The sequence below is a fragment of the Malurus melanocephalus genome, unplaced genomic scaffold (assembly GCF_030028575.1).
Source record: "Malurus melanocephalus ecotype Western Australia unplaced genomic scaffold, MMel_1.1 scaffold_525, whole genome shotgun sequence".
NCBI lineage: Eukaryota > Metazoa > Chordata > Aves > Passeriformes > Maluridae > Malurus > Malurus melanocephalus.
In genome coordinates this window covers 139,830-160,476 of record NW_026623757.1, presented here as the reverse complement: position 1 = coordinate 160,476, position 20,647 = coordinate 139,830, and the positions used below count along the sequence as shown (strand labels likewise).

At 44.1% G+C, this 20,647-nt stretch overlaps 2 protein-coding genes across 2 annotated transcripts in view; both read right to left on the bottom strand.

The window, feature by feature from the left end:
- Positions 1–199: 199 nt before the first annotated feature.
- LOC130582833 (syntaxin-1B-like) lies at positions 200–1,872 on the bottom strand. Its single transcript, XM_057381754.1, has one exon. It carries the CDS (start codon positions 1,375–1,377, stop codon positions 496–498), a length of 882 nt encoding a protein of 293 aa, XP_057237737.1. The 5' UTR covers positions 1,378–1,872; the 3' UTR covers positions 200–495.
- Positions 1,873–3,608: 1,736 nt separating this feature from the next.
- BRWD3 (bromodomain and WD repeat domain containing 3) overlaps positions 3,609–20,647 on the bottom strand; it is a 49,707-nt gene continuing 32,668 nt past the window's right edge. The window contains exons 23-40 of the mRNA XM_057381749.1: positions 20,252–20,429; positions 19,409–19,525; positions 18,840–18,947; positions 17,710–17,834; positions 17,421–17,503; positions 16,851–16,962; positions 16,392–16,453; positions 16,152–16,307; positions 15,414–15,534; positions 14,793–14,918; positions 14,628–14,709; positions 14,025–14,081; positions 13,554–13,694; positions 13,187–13,339; positions 12,180–12,343; positions 11,626–11,723; positions 11,028–11,186; positions 3,609–9,840 (exon numbers count right to left, since the gene is read on the bottom strand). Coding sequence (XP_057237732.1) covers positions 9,056–9,840; positions 11,028–11,186; positions 11,626–11,723; positions 12,180–12,343; positions 13,187–13,339; positions 13,554–13,694; positions 14,025–14,081; positions 14,628–14,709; positions 14,793–14,918; positions 15,414–15,534; positions 16,152–16,307; positions 16,392–16,453; positions 16,851–16,962; positions 17,421–17,503; positions 17,710–17,834; positions 18,840–18,947; positions 19,409–19,525; positions 20,252–20,429 — 2,827 coding nt within the window. The 3' untranslated portion in view covers positions 3,609–9,055. The remainder of the gene's footprint in view (positions 9,841–11,027; positions 11,187–11,625; positions 11,724–12,179; positions 12,344–13,186; positions 13,340–13,553; positions 13,695–14,024; positions 14,082–14,627; positions 14,710–14,792; positions 14,919–15,413; positions 15,535–16,151; positions 16,308–16,391; positions 16,454–16,850; positions 16,963–17,420; positions 17,504–17,709; positions 17,835–18,839; positions 18,948–19,408; positions 19,526–20,251; positions 20,430–20,647) is intronic.

Here is a 20,647-nt window from a genome sequence, read left to right as displayed (position 1 = left end):
ATCAGGAATGGTGTGTGTGATCCATCAGGAATGGTGTGTGTGATCCATTGGGAATGGTGTGTGTGATCCATCAGGAATGGTGTGTGTGATCCATCGGGAATGGTGTGTGTGATCCATCGGGAATGGTGTGTGTGATCCATCAGGAAAGGTGTATGTGATCAATCAGGAATGGTGTGTGTGATCCGTTGGGAATGGTGTGTGTGATCCATTGGGAATGGTGTGTATGATCCATCGGGAATGGTGTGTATGATCCATCGGGAATGGTGTGTGTGATCCCCACGCTGCCGTGTGAGGTGTGCATGGACCCTGCATCGCTGAGCAGGTTCTGCATGGTCTCTGTACCATCAAGGAACGCGTGCACGGTCCTTGCACCATCGCACAAGGTGTGCAAGGAGCACAAGACACCAGCAGCCTCCATCACTCCCACACGGCACCGTTTCTCTCCCATCCCGGGCGAATCCCCGAGCGCCGCCGCTCCCCCCGCGCAGCCCCGGCTCAGCGCAGCCCCCGGCCGGGGCAGGGCAGGCAGGGGCAGCAGGAGCAGAGACCGAGAGCCGCCGTCAGCAGGGCCGAGAGCCGCGACGGCCGCTGGTATTTGCCGGCTCTCTTCACCTCGCCGCCCGTCTGGGCCGCGCAGTCGAGGCTGCGCAGGACGTGCTGCTCCACGCTGTCGGCAGCGCCGTGCTGCTGGGCCAGCAGCCCCTCCAGCTGCACGAACAGCCCGCGGAGCTCCAGCATCTGCGCCTCCAGCTCCAGCAGCTGCCGCTGCCGCGCCTGGGCCAGCCCCAGGTGATGCTTGGCYTTGAGCTCCTCCAGGTCGCGGCCGACGATGCGAGGCCCCTGCGGGCTCTCGGCCAGCAGATCCACGTCCTGCGCGCCCAGGGTGATGCCGGCCAGCTCCGCCTGCCTCTGGATCTGCTCCTTCAGCCGCTGCCGGTAGCGGCTCTCCCGGGCGTAGTGGCGGGCSAGGACGGCGCCGTAGCGGCGCAGCAGCAGCCACAGCTGGGTCTGGCGGACGCGGGGCCCCGCTCGGCCCGAGCCCCCGGCCGGAGCCGCCGGCAGCGCTCCCAGCTGGGGCTGCAGGGCCGCGGCCTGGCGGGCGAAAGCGGCCCGGGCCGCGCCGAGGCCGCGCTTCTGGCGGGCGATGCTCTCCTCCGAGGTGCAGCACAGCACCGACTGCTGCGTCCTGTCGATGCTCTCCGAGAGCTGCTCCAGCCGCTCCAGCGCCCGCCACAGCTCGGCCGCCTCCTGCAGCGCCCKCCCCACCGGGCTGCCGTCGTCGCCGACGAACGCGGGGTTCTCGAAGCGCAGGGAATCGTCGTGCGGGTCCCCCTCGGCCGCCGCTCGCTGCCGCAGCTCCGCCAGCCGGTCCCTCATGCTCGGCGGAGCTCCGGCACCGTCTGCGGGGACGTGTGGGGCCGGAGGTGCTGCGGGAGCGGTGCGAGCGTTCCCTCCCGGCMCCAGAGCAAATATTGATGGAGGAGGGCAGGTCCTGCGTCAGCCCCGGGCCGGACACCGCCGGCGGAGGGAAGGGTTCGTCCCGGGCCGGGAGCGCTGCCAGCACCGCCCGTACCTGCGTCAGTAGGGCTACGAGCTCCGGGCTCCGCTCCTGACCCGCCGAGGCTCCGCACAAAGGAGCTTTTATTCGCCCAGACACAAGGACACCCAAAGGACCTGTCAGACGGGGCACGGAGGGGTTCGCTCACCCGGCACCACCGGCCTTCAAACGGCTCCACACAGCTCCAAGGGCACAAACACACCTGGAGCGGCCTCACAATGTGCCCCAAACCCTGCTCCTGGTGAGGATGGAACAACTGAAGGGTAAATCACACAGAATCACTGAATAAGCTGAGTTGGARGGGAYKCACAGGGATCATCGAGTCCAACTCCCGGCCCTGCACAGCTCCATCCCCMAAAATCCCACCCTGTGCCYCAACGTTGTCCCAACACTCCTTGAACTCAGATCATCCCATTCCAGTGCCTGTTGTGAACTGGAAAGGCAGGCAAAGCTTGGCCTCTCCCTCTTGTGCTCCAGGGGCCACCCGGTGCCCATCGATGTCCCCGGCAGCACCCTGCACACCTGCAGCATCATTAGGGTGAATTCAAACAGATATTTGTGTTTCCGGGGTTTTCCAGGCTGGAAATGAGYGTTGGGATGACCCAGCTGTCATGGGTCACTGCAAGGCAGTGTTGAGTCCACGCACTGCTGAAATGCATAAAAATCACAGTTGAATTCGGAGACATCTATAAAAATGATCATTGAAAAGGTTCTTCTACAAACTGCATTTCAAAAGTGCACAGGAAAAATAATTGTTGTCTACCACTCTGGTATTGTATATAATGTATTTTATAACATCTATTTTATAGAATGTATTTTATAAGGTGTATTATCACATATGACCTAAATAAGATGAGATAAAATATATAAAAGCTATGATATCATCAATATAATATCAACAGCAGGACAGCCAAGGGGGGWTAACAAAGGTCAAGCAGCTCTGAAGGGAGTGGAATTCCTCCCCTCCAATGCCATCTGATGGATGTGCATAAAGGGGGGGCTCCAGCCTCTCTGCAAAACAAGTTTAATTTTACTCTCTGTAACTATCGAGGCCAAAAAAAAAAAAAAAGCCCTTTGTCCCTGGGGTTTGGAGAATGAGTGTTGTGTTAAAAAGGAGATATTCATTCCCATCAGAGAGGAAATGCCACTGGAATCAGTGCAATAAAGTGAAATGTCAAATAAGTCAGCAGATTAATGAGGGGAAAATAGAATCCCAGAGTCATTAATGTTGGAAAAGGCCTCCCAGACTATCGAGTCCAACCAGTGCCCCATGCCCACCCTGTCACCAGCCCAGAGMACCGAGTGCCACCTCCAGTCCTTCCTTGGACACCTCCAGGAGTGGGGACTCCACCACCTCCCTGGGCAGCCYCTTGCAATKCCTGCCCACCCTTTCCATGAAGAAATTCCTCCTGAGTTTATTCCATGTATTTATTGTCAGCACCTGCCCCTGGCCAAGCCCGTACCTCCCCCAGCAGCTCTACACTAAACCCAGCCCCATCCACCCCCAAAAATCCCTGTCTAAACAATGTTATCGCTGCTATTTAACAAGAGGAGARATGGAAAAGCAGTGATTCCTTGTTTTCCATGAAATAATCCTTAGATAACAGGTACAACCTTCTCCTCGAGCCGGGTCACCCCCTGAMCCCACCTGTGTCCCACAGTGGCCAAGGGACCTCACCCAGAGCCTCCTCCCCTGCTCCTTTCGTGGCATTTTTAGCCATTTCACAGCATTTTCAGGCATTTTTCCCTTCTTTTTCCAAGAACTTATTAGTTGATCCTATCCTTTCCTAGAAAAATGTTGTTTTGGAGCCAGATCAGATGGTGATTGGGGTGAGGGTCTCCATCCCATCCTACTTCAGATATTCACAGTTTATAAAGCTTCTCTATCTACTTCATAAAGTTTCTTTATGCAGTTTATAAAACTTTCCTTTAAAACTATAAAATCAACCAGTTGAATCAAAAAGCAATTTTCTTTTTCCATTAWAACCTCCATTTTACCTACTTTTTACCTTTTAATGTCTCAGCTACTCAGGAAGCAATGCAAAACCAAAGTAAGAGTTTCTCTTTTTATTTTTTTTTATTAAGACAATCCCACAGCTGGAAAATGAAACATCCTAGATTACATCAGTGACTTCAAAAAAACTCTAGAAAAAAATCTTTACAAATTTACATTTGTACAATACAAAAAACTAACAGCTCATTGCATATAAATATTACATTTGGTCTGCCAACATGTGGCATCAAAATCCCTGAAGTATTCATTAAAGGGACCTGAGATAGCGGATGTGAAGATATGGGCATAAATATCACCTGAAAAAAAATTAATATAGAAAGTAGACATAATTCTAATAGTTTTGTGCATTTTTGGAGTATTTTAAATCCAGAACACAACCTGGAGAGCCTAAATCACGKAAATTTTGCTCTGACATCAAGTGGTATTTCTACATGAAATCTGCTCTAATGACTCATGGAGGAATGAAGAGCCTGAATTAATATTTCTACAGAAATATTTCTACAGAAAAATAATCCTCAGACGTTGAGTTCTGAATGCACCCRAGCATCCACCACTCTCTGAGGAGGAATTTTAGGAAGAGAAACGGTGGATTTGGATTTTACCTGCAAATATTCCAGCAGGATTTCACCCCACCCCCACCCCCCAAAACGGCTCCTCACAGACCCAAACCCCAGGAAGATCCGCAGTGCTTGCCAAAGAAAACCCCCAAACTGAGAAACTGCTCCTAATTGCCCACTGGTGGAATTATATCCCAACTATTTACACATTTGCCAGCTCCCCAGCGTGGCTGCAGYTACTACCAGGAGTAGTAACTCCAAGTGCTTGGTTTGCCTTAGGAGTCTCACAGACTCGGATCAGGTACCCACATCCACGCACATAAATGTATTTCAGCACCATTTTTAGAACACATTTGAGTTAAGGCTGTGACAGCAATTCCCACTGGAAATTGAAATTTTTCAGGGATTCGTAGCACAGTTGTGTGAGTTCGCTGTGGGCCGAACAGGACGTAGTAAAAATGTACAAGCTTCCAACAGGTCTTTGCATTTCTAAGACTAAAAAAGACACGTTTTTAGACTAAATTTTGCAGGCTGTTACTTACTGTACATAAAGGAGTTTTTTTTTTTTACCATGTGTAAACCTTGGATATACTAAAGAGTTGAAAAATCTCTGTCGCTCATGCGCGGGGATTTGCTATAATACACATTGTAAGAACACAACAGCTCCCTACCTACTAAATATAGAGTTAGCCTTGGAGGGGTAACTGCTCCTTCAGAAAATCATCAGCATTTTATAAAACTTTGCAGGATGGTTTTTAAATAAAAAGATAAAATTAAGACATGTAAACACACAAAGATGTTTTTAACTCATGAAATCCATGACGGGACGCTCCAGATCAGGACAAGACATCCTTAAACCTACAGCTGTTCACTTTTCCCTGGTGCTCACCACTCAAAGATGGAATTAATCAAGTTCTTATCAAAAACTAGTGATTTAAATTCCTTTTTCTCATGTATATATTCTGTGATTTGGAGCACAAAAACATTCCTGAGACACCCAGGAGCAGCTTTTCCAAATGCTTGGCAAAGGTCATCTTGCTTTTGGGAGTCAAGAGAGCCTCCAAATATTCAATTTTTTTTTTAAAATTAATTAAAAACTCTCTGCCACACCCCAGGTGCCAGCTCTTTTTCATGCTCTCTGAACTTCTCAGTCCTTCTGCTTCCACACAGGAGAAGCAGCTGATGGACATTGAGGAARACWTTCCAGGAAAATGAAACTACACAAYAGGATGCAGAATYTGAAGCAGCCAAAAATCCYCCATGAATTATTTCTCCACRATTCTTTGCAGTTTTTGTGTYGSCAGGGTGGTGGTGGTTGGGATTAGGGGGTGGCCTCTGCTTGTCTGATGGAGAAAGGAGTGATGGAAGGAGGGAAGAGGGATAAAACTGCCCAGATGCATCCGAGTTCAAGCACCAAAACAAAGGCTGTTTGGATTAAACTTTACAGCCTGGCAGGCCAGCTGAAATAAAATTCATCACGGTATCTAAAGTTTTCAAGAGAATAAATAAATGGCCTATAAAAGGAARCTACAGGAGAGAGGTGGAGCATGACAAAGAGGAAAATAAAAAGTGATGGAGAAAATAAAAAGCAGGTGAWGTTTGGGCTGAATCATGGAATCACTGAGGTTTGAAAAGCCCTCCAAGGTCATCAAGTTCAACCAAATCCCAGCAGGGCCACTGAGCCACCAAGGACCACGTGTGCTCAGTTCTTGGATGGTGACTGCCACCTCSCTGGGCAGTCTGTTCCAATGCCTGACCACTCTTTCCAATAAAAAATTTTCCCTAATGTCCAAGACAACAGCATATCATTACTGCCAAGTAAGCTTTGTCACCCACGCCCTGGTCTGGAGAGAAAGGGGAGCACTACAGGGACAGTGGATTGGAGCTGGGAGAAGGGGAGAGCAAAGACACCACATTTCAGCCCCATTTTGTGGAGGATGGAGTGTGGGGGCCTGAGGCCTTTTCCAGGRTGTCCCCAAGTGCCCTGAGGTGCCCCAGCAGCTCAGGATTGGGATCCTGCCAGCGAGACATCTCAAGGGAACAGAGGCACCAATGCCCAAACATCTACAGGAACAGAGGAGCCCCTGGCCTGCCTGCTCATCCTTAGGAATCCCATTCAAAATCAGACCTTAAAGCCCATTCCTCAGGCAGAGGCTGGAGTTTTTGTAGAGAGTGCAAGGAAAGATGGCACAGCCCTGACTCTGCAGCCTGCCTGGAGCTCAGCACCTTTGGGAYGGTTTAAATCACTTTAAATCCTGTTTCTGCTGCACCTGGGGGACTCATCCTAAATCTACCATACCCATAAGTGGCTCCTGATAAGATTTGGGATTTGAGAGCATCCAAGTTCCTGCAAAAGTGTCATTATTCCACAGAACTATGAGAAATCAACTGCCCAACTCAGAGAAAGAATCCAGACACAAATCCAAGCAAAAAGAACAGCTCTAAACCCAACTTATTTGTCATGCTCATTAAAGTTTCTCATGCAGAAAAAAAAAGCTTTGTTTTTTCAATTTTTACACTAAATTCTGCTGTCCCAGCACCCCCTGGTCTAGCTCACAGTCATGGGACACAGTAATACTTACGCCACAGCAAAGTGATGCTTCATTGGTATCTTCACAGTACAGAGAAAAGATACAGTTAAGAACATATTTAATATTATTCTAATTGCTGCTAAAATACACCAACTCATAAAATGATTTCTCTGGAATCCCTGTGGTTTCTCTCTCCCCGACTCCTACACARAATAAATAAGGAATAAGTGGATTTTCGGCCAGTTAGAAATAGAGGGGGAATAAAAGCATTTGTTTTGCATTTCAAGCTTTTCAGGCTTTAGGACAGAACCCATAGTGTTTACTTTAGCTCACAGGACTGATCTAAGGGATATGATTCCAACTATGGACTGATGCATACATGCTATTCCTGGTTACCATATGTAAAAAGACCAATCAGTCAAACAAATAATACATTTCTTATAAATATAAATGCGTGTATATATATACAGATATATGAGAGAGATGATAGGACAGGTGTTTATACTTTAAAGCCTGACACAGAACTAGGAGAGCCTCTGCACTTGGTTTTTTTCCCACCCCCCCATCAAAAACCAAATCAAGTACAGCAATGGATTACGGCTGATTCCAAACATTCCTTACAAAATTAAAAGTGTGGTTTTTGTACTGTACCATAAATTCATATCAATGGCAATTTAGGATATACTCTCCTCCGTCACAAAACTAAACCTCTGCTTTTTTTATTTTCAAGTCATTTTTGCATCTAACTAGGATTTTTTTGGATAGCGAGATAAAATAGCTAGTGCTTAATATAGAAAGTCAAAAATTAAATTCCTTCTGCATCTGAGAATATACATGGGTCACTCTTTGCTGCCTGAGGTTTTCCAGAATTATTGACCAAGCTGTGCACAGAAGAACTTCAGGATATTGGATGAAAGCTTAAAAAAACCCTCTAAAAACCTTGAAAAACTCCACTGGAACTTTGCAGTCTCTTGTTACTTGTTCTCTCTGTAACCTGACTCACTCAGAACTGTCAGACAACGGCAGGAAATTGGAATCCCATCTATATTCCAGCCAGAGCCCAGGAAGGAAGGAAGAGGCCGCTCACCTCCAGCTCAGCCCACGCCAACGCCGAGGTCACCGAGGAGCAGCCAGAGCAGGAATCTCCTCACCAACTGCACTACCACTGCCAGAGGATTTCAAGTCAGCATTTCCCAGGAAAACAAGAGCACAGTGCAACAGGAATTCKCTTCTGGAAGCTTGAGACACAAGAGTCAGTCTGGGGGGGCCACAGCTCCCTGGGCAGSTCAAAGCCACATTTCCATGGGGCAGCCCCTCTGCACAACCAAATCCCACCTGCCCCACACATCTGCTGCTCAGAACTTGGAGAACTGCTCCATTTGTTTCCTTGGTGGCAACACAAGGAAGATACAGCTACTCACAACTTCCAACCCTCTATGCTCCTTCTCGCCTCTTCTTCACCACGCTCTGAATAACAGCATCTATTTTCTTTTCAGTTTCCAGTAGTTGTAAATAAGAGGTAGCTGAGCTACTGTTAAAAATCATGCTTTGAAGAGGAGGAACCTTTCAAATGTTGAAGTCACCCCTTTAGCTGCACAATCTCGATTAATACTATAAAAATATGAGAGGACAAAAAGAAAATAGATGCAAGTAACTTTTGCATTTGGCACCTTTTGTCTAGATATTCATACTTCTCAAGTATTCTCTTTTTAATAAAGTTAATGCACACATAGGACACACCACATCAAAGGTTTGCTACATATTTACAAGGCACCAACCCTTTGTCACTTTTTTTTTTTTTTTACACGAATAAAGAACCGATAGAAAGCACATCAGGACCCCCAAAACTGTAGTATGGACATACTTCAGTTCAGCACAATTCCATCAACGTTTGGCCTGGGAAGATTAAAATAATCCAGATCCTTCTTACAATATAGAAACTGTAAACATTTTATAGCTGCCTTTAGGATTGGTGTATTGTGCAAAAGTTATAATTATTACTGTGTCTAAGGATTTATGGCAGAAACCACATAAAAACTCTGTAAGAAGGTGCTATTTCTATAATACAAAAACAAAACGAGGGAGAGAAGTCATAAGCGTGACTCGAAAATGTCATGTTCTTACTGAGAAGCAGGAAGCCTCTGTAATGTGATGAACTCGTAGTGTGTGGGGAAGAATTTCTGCAATTTAAGGCCTAATGACTAAGGCTTATTTTGACCAATGAAATGTGGAGATCTGAAGCTTTAAAACAAACACAAACCGACAGGATGGAAAAGCACCACTGTGAAACGTGAGTGGAGTCCCCGCACAACTTGCTTGGTAGAATTTCTGGTAAAATCCCTGCAGTAGAAGGCCATTGAAGTTCTTTTAAAATTGTTCCAAAGTGTTCCATCTGTCAATAATTCCATCCCATGAGATGGCTGACCCTGGCTTTTTCTGTCATTTTCCGCACCCTGCCTGACCTGGAAGTACCAAGGTTCAAAGGATCCTCGGTGTGCACAAAATTGTCATTGTCGGAGTCRTCGTTGTACAGGACAGTTCTCCTGCCCTCGTTCCTGGTTTTGATCCGAGGGGGTCKGCTGAACCTCCCTCCAAACACGTTCTCCCCAAACTGTCCCCCAAAGAGGTTTTCAAACTCATCRTCAGCGAGCCGGGCGCGTTTGGCTCTGGTGGCTCCTCGCGAGGCTCCTCGGCCTCCTCGGCCTCTCCTTCCTCCCCGGCCGCCGCCTCTTCCTCTGCCGCAGCCTCTTCCTCCTCTGCCCCCTCTTCCCCCTCTGCTCCACCTGCCCCACCGGCCCCATCTGCCCCTCCTCCCTGTCCCTCGGCCCTGCCAATTCCGTCTGCCCCCGGYGAGTTTCCGTTTGATTTTCCKTTTGGGTTTTTTGGATTGCACAACTTTGCTGTAGTCGTGGTCGCCATCGATGTAATCCTGGTCTGTTCTGGAGGTTGACTCCGAGTCGGAGTCAGAGCCGCTTCTGCTTTCAGAGCTGGAGCTGGATCCTGATTCCCCACTTTCTGATGAAGACAAACCAGACTTTTCCTTCAATTCTCTCTTCTTTTCYTCCTCCTCTGCCTCCTCCAGGTGCTCGTCCTCTTCYGAGGCGCTCAGCAGCTTCCTCTTGACTCCCGCCCGGGGTTCTCTGCCGTCCCCATTGGTGAGGGGCCCATCAGGAGAGTGATCTAAGCAAACACAAAAAAACCCCATCAGCATCACACCAGGGCTAAACTGGACACAAAAAGTGGGATTTGCCTCAGCTGCCTTTGGGATTCCCSTCTGAAGTGTGCTCAGGGATGATCCAGTGTGGAGAGACTCACCCTTTACATGCTGTGGACACAAGCAGGTGCTCTAAAGGGAACATTTATCAAAGTAAACACACTTTTTGTCTGAAAGCAATGACTGCAAACTCTCCTGACCAACAATTCAGTGAAGACTCAGGTAATAAAAGGAGCCCAAAGTGACCAGGCTGAACACAAACATTATCAACTGAATCCTACCTGGRGTGCCAAGGCAGGAACAATTCTAAAATCCATTTCAAACTTACATATACACAAAAATAAYACTGAGGGCAGCATTTATTCCCTATTAAATGCATGTTCTCAAAAGGCTTAGCCCAAGGAGTATTAATGGAAAGCATAACTCAAGAGAGTAAATGATCCAAGAAAGCTCAGTGGGATTGCTGAACACCTTAAATGAAAATTAAATAAARTATCTTGCTGGCTAGGGACCCAAAATCCTCTGTTTTCAGGGATATGAATCTGACAATGAAGATTAAATATCCTTTAACATAGGAAAAGCTCACCTGCAGCAGCATCCAGCACTGCTACAGCCCAGGAGTGTAGACTTGGGAAAGGCTCCAGGGTTTAGGAAACACCTACTCAGTGCCCACCTTGGTGGAAACACTGAGTAACTTGTCCCAGAGACAAACTATCATGACTGCAAACAGTGTTTCCCTTCTAATCACAACTACTTTGTCTTAAGTATGAGAAAAAAAAAATTACATTTTTTTGTAAACTTCTTTCATCTTTGGTTTCAGCTTGATTAATAAAAGGCAAAGGTTTTGGGGTGGGGATTCCCTTGGTTTGTTTGCTTTTTGTAATTCCTGAAGGAACTGTAGCAGTTTAAGAGCAATCAAATTTTCTGTCTGGAGAAATTTTAAAGGACTTCACTAAAGTGCACATGGAATCATCTGCATTCCACACCTCAGACAAGATACCACAGAACTGTAAGGATAAAAGTGAATTCAATATTTTGGTATGGTTTAGGAACATAGGAATCAGGCAATGATTCCAGAAACATCAGACAGACTCAAGATTTTTCATCTCCAGTGAAACCAGTCAGTCAAAGCATAAATCTGATTATTTCTCACCTTGTTTCACTGGTGTGGATTTGCTCCTGACTGGTCGGCTTTTCCCTGGATCTACRGCATTTCCACTCCGGCTCTGTGCATTTGAGCCTGATGAAGATGGTTGACCCTCCAGCTCTTCACCAGTGGCTGAACCCAGAGGTTCTTCTGCTGTATCTGAAACTTCAGACAGGACACCACAAGGGGACAGGGTGATTTTGGTGCTCTGTTTACAGGGCTGTGTCTGGGGAGGTTTTGTATCCCCTGAGTTAACAGCCCAAGTCAGGTTCATCTCCCCGAGCTGCTCTGCAGCCATGGGAAGAGATTCCTGCTGAGTGTAATGCCATAATTTATCCACAACTGCTGTAGGAGAGAAGCCCATACACAGGAAGTCTGGGCTTTTGTCGCTGGATTAATTCTTATCCCAGCCAGACCCAGGCTCCCAATTCCCTGCTCCTTACCCATACCATCCCAACAGCCAAACTCAGCTAAAAAAACCTACAGACAACACATTTCCAGGACCTTGCTCCTTCAGCAGGTGGGTTTTGCATGTGTCTCATGAGGATCAGACTCAATCTGCACAGACAAGTTGCTGTAAGAGAAAAGCTGGATTTCTCCTCACCATGAGATGAAACTGAAGAGTTAGTCCTGGTCAGGGGCAGTGAGGTATTTTGGTTGGGTTTAGGTTGGATCTTCACTTGCTTCTGTTTCCCTTTTGGGCTGCAAACACAGAATATCCCAAAGAGATAAATCTGTTGTCACCAAAGACTCATACACAACATTGATTTCTCCTGCAAAGAGATCTCTTTTTCCCAAGTGTGATAACACTAAAAATAATTACACCACAATGCTGTTTGCTAAAGGAGTTTGCAGGGACAAGATTATATATCCCTTTTTAAAACCAACACTCAGTTTACTTAGATAATATATCAGATGTAGGGAAGTGTTATACAAAACTTTTTTTAACATTTTAAGAGACAGTTGACCTTTTATTTCCTCCAGAGGAAACATTTGTAACCACATCATTTTTCACTTACCAGAACTGCAAATCACAAACTGAGAATGATTTTATCTCCCAAAAGAGCAACATCACTGGGAAATGAGCAATTCTGGTTATTCCCAAAAGCACATCTACCCCTGTCCTMTGGAAGGGCACTGCCAGCATCCCTGTTTTACCTGGATGCTCTGCTGGTTGAGGGGGAGCTGCTGCTGCTCCTCAGCCGTTTTCGGTACCGAGGCCTTTTCCTCTTCTGACATTGCATTGCTGACTTGTACTCAGAGATGATGTTTTTCATGTGATTTTCAAATAAGGCAGAGAGTCGAAGGGTCATGCTGTAAATCTGCAGTGAGAAAGAACRGTCAGGTTTATTAGAGTTCAGTAACTCCAAGATAACCACAAAACCATCAYGAAGATGGCCAGACTTTGCAGCACAAAGGGAAAATTCACAGTGATATTCCACTATGAGGTTCTTTATTTCCTGCCATGGGCCATGGGTATTCTTGCAACAGAAAGYGTTTTCGTAGAAGGATTTATTAACAGTACAAAATATTTCCAGAGTTAAAGGAAAATGGATATCTGGATTACTGGAATACAATCCCCCTTGTCAATCCCCATTAAAGCATGGAAGCAGGCCTTAAGATAACTTGAATACCAAAGAAAAAACAATTGGATTTCACATCTCCTCACCTTTGTTTTTGCTCTAAATCCCTGGTGAAGTGTTCTTACACCACCCTCACAGAGCTGCACAGAGAAGCAACCCAGCATATCCTCACGCCTAATTTCTGTAAACCAGATGTCAAAATCTTTAAACCACTTTCCTGTCCTCTTTCTGGGCCTTGCTTCTGTGTAGCCTCATCCACAATAAGAGYAGTTATCAAGCTGATAATCTTGCTTAGAGGGATAAAATACTGAAAAAAATAAAACTGGTGACCAGTTTTCTGACACAAATACTTCAAGGAACAGCTGCAACAATGATCATTGTCCCAGATGAAAATTAATTCAGAATTTTAGAAGTGATCTGGGAGAGCAGAACAAAGCAAATTTATAACCATGGAATTGATGTATTCTGGTTATTTTTTATGACACCAAGCAGTGCTTTGCTCTTCAGACCTTATTTCATGTGTTTGATTCATGTAGGGCCAAGGTTTTTGTAAAAAAGCAGGCATTAAAATTTATTACTTACACGAGACTTTTTATTAGGAGTGTAAGCTTTAGAGTTGCAGAATATTAAGCGAATATCTTTGTAGAATTCCAAGGGACTGGTGTAGTTTCCTGYTTCCAAGGTTTCTTTCACAGTGCTGAAGTCCATGGGAGTGTCTACAATATCTCGRTAATCCTGTGAGAACAAGAGAAAAATCAAAGCTCTCAAATCCTACAGCAGCAAAATCACCTCAGTGTTCATCCAGTGGCTCCAGTCATTATTTTACTTGGAGAATTGTTGCAGATAATTCCCTGAAAACATCAGCTCACAAAGGGAGAGGACAGAGCCATGCAGAGCATGGATGTTCTGCCAAAGGAAGAACAATTTTGGATGTGGAAGCTGCACTTACAGGGTAAGAGAAGAGATCAACAGGYTGTCTGAAAGGCTCTGAGTCCTCTCGTTCATAAATCAGGTTCAAGAGCTGCTGGCACTGCTCCTTCCAAGCATCAGCACTGGCTTTCATGGGCTGCCTCTTCACCCTTCGTCTCACCTGCAGGCAAACAGGGACTTCAGAATGGATCAGAATATTCACATTGTTCACTTGAAGTTTCCATTAATTTCCCAGTGTTCTGATTCAAAGCAGATCTTCCCAATTAAAAACAGAAATCCAGGAAGATTAAAGCAGAGCTGTGGGCACAGCAAAATGCAAATTGAAGAAATTTGCCTTTTTTGTCACATGTAACACTCAAACCCATGAGAAGCTGCAATCTTTCAGCTSCAGCCTTGCTATTTTTATTAGCCATATCAAAACTGGACTGTTGGAGGTATTTTTTTTTAATCATATTTTTTTTTAAATGACCAAAGCAGTAATTTTACTCACTCGTCTTTTCCCAGAGGAAGTGCCTGGAGCATCTGAATCCACATCTACTTCTGCCACCTAAAGGCAAAGGGAATGATCACACACAGGCAGGTCTGTATGCACCCTCAGCCATGCAAAAAAGGGTTAAAAAACAGCCAACAAAAACCACCCCAGAGCACCTGGCAACAGGAACCACAGCACATTTCAAACTGCACTGAAGAGGAGAAGGTGTGAGGAGTGAGGAGCTCAAGGCAGTGATATCTACCCTGGATTCTACCTGACATTTCATTTCAGGGATCAACTGATGGGAAATTACACAGAATTGCATAAGAAAAGCAGCTCTGCTGACAATGGAGAGCTGTTGTCCTTCTGACAGAGGAACAGCTCCACTTCCCAGCTCCCCTCATTACTCATCCTTCCAACAAAACATCAGGTATTGAGAGAAGATTAAAGACAGGCAGTTCCAGGAATCATTTTTACTTTTTTCAAGGAATTTATTGTCCCAGGTGAGACTAAMCAGCCTCATCTCCAAAACTCAGTGCAATTACCCATAAAATAAAGACTCAACAAAAATCAAAATTTCTTCCATGTGGTGAATTTTAAAAGGCAAGGAAATGATCTTACCTCCTCTTCCTCATCAGTACTGCTCAGATCTTCTGCTTTCACCTTGTTGTAGATTTCTAATATATCAGTACAGCTCTGATCTCTGCAGGACAATGACAAAAACCAAGGTACACAATGAAGGATCTTAGGAATTAGAGCTGTGGGGTCTGTGGGGTCCAAACTCACCCAATGAAGCGGAGCAGGACATCTGTCACAATTTTGGCTGCTTTTACTATGGGGCTGTCTGGCTCGTTGAAAGTCCTGGCATTGTGTTCAATGTATCTCACCTCCCACATCAGGGCAGAGATTCTCCTGAAAAATACATAGAATTATAGGAATGGGATGGGGAGGAAGATGTTAGCTGTTTTTCTTCCACATTCAGTAGGGTTCTTTGGTAAAAAAMTGGAATTGGGATTTGAGACCAAGCAGAAACAGAGGGGAAAATAGARCAGGACATTATTTATTCCCAAGTGAACTGGGAAAACTGAGATTTCCAGTTTTCAGTGTCATTTAGCCACTCGTGGCAACTGCAACACAAGCCACGCCCCTGTTCAAAGGCAGCAGGGATGGAAACRAAGCAAACATGCTCTGCCTCCACACAGAGCAAGGCTCAGGACCTTAAACCAACACTCCAGATCCAGCTTTTGCCTTAACAAAGTGCCCAGAAGAATTTATTATTCAGAAAAACCCTCTTTGCTCAAGGCCAATCTGATCTTTTGCAGTTGTTGAAGGGACTTTACTCAGCATTCAGCTCCACACTGTCCTCCRTGGGGCTGTAATAAATACCAGCTACAACCCCAAACTCACCTATAAAACCTGTTTTCAAGCCTCCTCCTGATCGTGGTGAGGTCAGTTGGATAAGCAACRACAGTGCAATACATGGGATAGGCACTAAGGTCCACTGGAACAGCAAAGGGATTCGAAATGTCTGCAAGAGAAAACACCACAATAATTTAGATGCCTCCAAGGGATGTTGTACCAAGATTCTTTTTAATGGTTTCTGGGGTTTCTTTCTAGGAATTCAGCAAAAGCAGCACAGTTCTACAGCTGAAAATGTCATCACCCACAGGGCAGGGTTCTTCCTTTTGWACCATCTGTTCCTAGTCTTGAAAAAGCACTTTTTGTTTGAATATCACATCWGAGATTTGTGTGCCAGCAGCCAAATCTGACTGAAAGGAACGTGGCATATGCACTTACAACAGGAATACCACAACAAGCAACATGAAGSAAGAACACAGACACAATCTGGGTGTAAATAGAGGCAGAATTTAAATCACAACATGCTGTTAAATGGCTACAAATCAAGGAATTTGTAGATGAGGATGTTTAGTGAGGATTTGTTGGTTGGTTTTGAGGGGTTTAATTCAACGTTTTGCTCTTTCACATCTAGATACAATCCCCTGGGAAGCCCCATTGAAAGAAATCAGSTGAAGCCCCAGAAAAGAAGGGAATATAGCTTGGAAATTGGAATACAGAATTTAAAAGGCTCAGTCCTATGTCACCCCTGATATTCTTAAACCTTCCCCCTTTCTTCTCCAGACATACCAAGGGAAAGAAGCTGCTCAATCCCTCGGATTACTCGTTCACATTCTTCATCTCTGGAATGGGCCCCCCATTCTCCTTCCTGGGGTTTGTAGAGAAGAGCTGTCAGCTCCTCTGGGGTCACAGGAACTCCAGCACCAACCTCCTCCGGATATGCAGCTGGAGAGGGACAATTCCACAGGGTAAATCCAGGGCACAAAAGCTTTTGCTTTGTACAGGGACAGGAATCCAACACACACTTACTTCCTTCAGGGATCGGTTCCATGTCCCATGGACTCATCCTCTCTCTTTCATTGTTGTCCCAGCTATCAAAAAAATACATTCAAATGCACAAGTTAGAGCTGAATAAAAAGATACATCTTTTATTTACCAGATTTAACCCAAAAGGTCATTCTTGTTAGGAGTAAGACCTGGCACTAGTGACATTCCAACTGCCCATTTTTCTCTTGTATTTCCTAGACAATCAGTGCACTGCTGTTTGTGTTGCTTTAGGAATAAATTAAAAAATTAAATAAGTAAATATTCAAGTAAATTATCAAAATATTCTGAAATAAATAAAAAGGTAAAAAATAAAAAGTAAATTAAGTAAATATTAAATAAGTAAATAAACTGTCGGGGTACGTGTTTAAATGGAAAAAGGGATCCTAGCTCTTGAGGTTCTTGATCCTGATTTTTCGAGCCCCAGGACATGGAAATACTCACTGGACACTGTAGCACTGGAAGGAACTATCAGGATATTCTGCCTGGAAAGGCTGCTGACTCTCCACAGTCCCAAACCACCAGGCATCATCAATTATACTGCGAAATCTATCCCCTGGAAGGGCAAACATTGCATTCAGCAAGAGAAAAACATCAATAATTGCTAAATATTTCCTTTTAGAGAATCAACTCCATCTTCTGTAAATGCCCTACTTCAGTCCTTAAATTACAGGAGTTGAGTTCTTTCCCTCAGGGCAGGACTTGCACATCTCTGGAATTACTGGGACATCTTTGGGAATTACTCACAGCTGCCTCATGCCTCAGATCCCAACAGATCAGGAGATTCTCCTGTTATCACAGCTCTTGGAACAGTTTATCTCATTTCTCTCTTTTTTTTTTTTTTTTTTTTTTTCCTACAGGAATTGCAGCAAACATCAAATAAAAGCTCCCAATGATCTCTACAATATCACATGTATGTACAGGCCTTTACATCATGTAATAAAGACACTGTATCCCATTAAACAGCTGCAGAAATGGTGCAAAACATATGGAATTGGGAAAAGAAATATTCACCTATTTGCCAGTTCCTTTCTTTGGCTTCATTATAAAACTGATGCAGCACAAGGAAATCAATAACATCTGGCATATCGTGGTACCTTCAGGAAATAAGACCAAAAAAAAAAGTTATTATTAGCCAGAAATACAGTTTTAGATGAACTACACTGTCCTCAAATTCCAYGCATTTGGGGAAATAATTACTGCCATCATCATGTCTTGCACAGGAAATAAGAAAAGAGGAGGGGGAAGGTTCTACACTTCAAGGAAAGCTCTTCAAGAATGCATCAGCATTCCAGTGACTTACTTTATGGAAAAGGATTCTCCTGTCATTTTGCCTGTGATTGGATCCAGGAATGCAAGCTTCAAGCAGCAGAGTGTGGGAGGCCCAACTTCATATTTAATTCCTACAGTCTTCACAAATTCTTGTTCCTAGTTAGCAAGAAGCATGGAATGGCATTATTTTACCTTGCCAACAACAAAAATGTCCATTTCAAGGTGCAAAACATTAAAAAACCCCAAATATGTTTCCACTCTACAGCACAGATAATTTTACRCATCAAAAAGAAAAATGAAGAAGCTCATTCCCATGGTAGTTTTGTGAATAGGATTCCCACAAATTATTAAAAATGTTCTAAAGGACAAACCCAGTTTTAAGTACACCAAAGGTTCTCCCTGACCTACCCCAGGGCCCCTCACTCTTGCAAAAAGGGGGAAAAAAGGAAACTCTTCCTCTGAAAACGGAAATCCCACAATAGCCTTTATGTTCATGTCCTGTCAAAGCCCGTCCTAAGTGAACAGCTATTTCCTTTTCCTCACAAACTGATGATGCCTTGGAAAATTACAGCTGGAATCACTGAATACCTGGGACTGGCAACTGGGTATTTTCCCAGGAAAGCAATTATTTTCATTAATAGAACCACTGGCATGGTTCAGTGAATATAAGCACATATATGGGCTCTTTTCTTGATATGAAATCCAAGGAAAGCAGGAAAAAATATGGCAACACTGTGGGTTAAGTACTGGGAACTCATTCAAAGCAAAATCCAGTGTTTAAGAGAGCCCCTGCACACACAGAGGTGTTTACATCATGATTTACCACAGCATTAAAAACAAGAAACAGAACCCAAAGGCTCAGGTCACCATAGAGTGCTGAGAGAACCATAAACAGCTCTGCAGTGCTCGGTTCTGAATGAATTTAGTGTTTAAGAAAAAATAATTTGTGTTCAAAGAGACCCCTGAGAATCGAGTCCAAAACCAGRAAGCAAACAGATGTAAAGACTTTGTGTTAATAAAAACTAACTTKAATATTTACAATTAAAACTTTGATATTAACATTTTAAAGCAATGCTTTCTTTATATTTTTTCATGCTGGTTTTTCGTGTCAGTTTAACATTACAGAGGCATTCAGCTCTTTGAAGTGTTTCTTGAACTTACCCTGAGTTCCATTTTGTTCCATGGCTGCTTTTGCATGTTAATACTGTAAATTTTTGCTTTCCTCACTGCCCTCACATAAGCTTCATGCCCTTGCCTAAAGTAGATGATCTTAAGAGAGAAAAAAAGAGAAAATTAAGAGAGGAAAAAAAGAGAAAATGAAAAGAGAAAAACCAAAAATGAAAACAGCAAAATAGATTAAACTATTTTTTCTTGCTGTTTATTCCATGCCAGATCTCATCCCTTTCAGAACATATTACTTTTTCATTTCACCATAAAACATTCTTCTAGTTAAAAATATTTCTGTCAGCCCCCAAATTGGCACCTGCTTTGGGACTATTATGAAATAAGCAGGAGATACACAACCAAGTCGTCCTGCTACTCCCACGTTACCTGTGCAGAAAAAGGGGCACAGGACATGGATCTGTAAACAACCAACAGCCTGGGAATTAACAAAGTTATCAAACTCAGCCTGTCCTGAGCACAATTCCCTGCAAATATTGCTGGGTAGAACAGTCCTGAGCAAGCTGAGCTGATGATTCCCCAGGAATGTGGAGTTGGTGAGGCAGTACCTCATCTCCCATYTGTGGGACGAAGGGCGAGCGGCGGGGAATGGTGTCCAGGATCCACTGTGGGGCCAACCACTCCTCGCTGGGCTCCCCTTCCAGGGACAGCAGCCCACTGGCTTTCTAAACACAGCACAGCAAGAGTTAACAGCTGAGATACACCTACAACTTCAATACATTGCTTTATATCTAGAATGCAATTAATACGATACTCAGAATGCAGTTCATCACTATGGCAGAACACACGGGAAACTCATCAGTTACTGCACRTAAGATACAAGGAAAAGTAAATTGTGGAGAGTTATCCTTCCCAAAACCTCCAGAAAACAGCAGAGAACAACACAGGTTTGTTATAAATAAAGTTGAAAATTAAAACATTTATAAATCATTTAAATGCCCACAACAGAGGGGTGTGATGCGACAATTTAAGATCCCTTCAACCCAAACAATCTGTAGTTCTACAAAAAATAAAGAAATTGTGTTTTTTTAAAATATCCAAAATATCTTTAAAAAAAAAAGGAAAAAGAAATCTGACTATGTCAATACAATACAGATCCATTGTAATTTTACAACAAAACCACCCTGAGTAAATTCTGACTGTGGTGGAGAGCATAAATCTGGGAGAAAAAATTGGCATTTGTAATGGGGAACCACCAGTGGGAAACATGGAAGCACAGTAAAACAAACAACAAAATTACTTGGTACCACTGGTACTACAATTACTGTGCTCTCKAGAATTTCCTTCTTACTCTATACTCATTTGTGACCAATTTTACTTTGAAAATAACAACTAAAATATAAATTTATATTCATAAAATATGAAAGACACTGAGAATTACACTTGCTGACCTTTTTCCTCGTCTGTTTAAGCTTCCTTCGCTTTGGCTCCAGCCCTTTTGTTGCCTTCACATTTTCATCTTCAGAACTACTGCAGATTTTCCGAGCTGCCTGCCTGGTTTGTCTCTTTGGAGGCTGCAGATTAATCCCAGCATCTGCTGTCCAGTCTGAATATTCACTTGATGAATCACTGCAGATAATAAAAAAGTTGTAAGGAAGAGAACAGAAAACTTCAGTTTTCCCACAGTGGATTCCAAAATCCAAATATTCAACCTGCTCTCCTGGTTCTGCTCAGGATTAGCACAACATCTTGTTATCCTGTGAATTTGAAGAAAACTAAGTGGCCTCTGATTTRTAATTTTAGTAAATTCTTTTATCAATTTGAAACTCACAGTAAAACTGCATCTA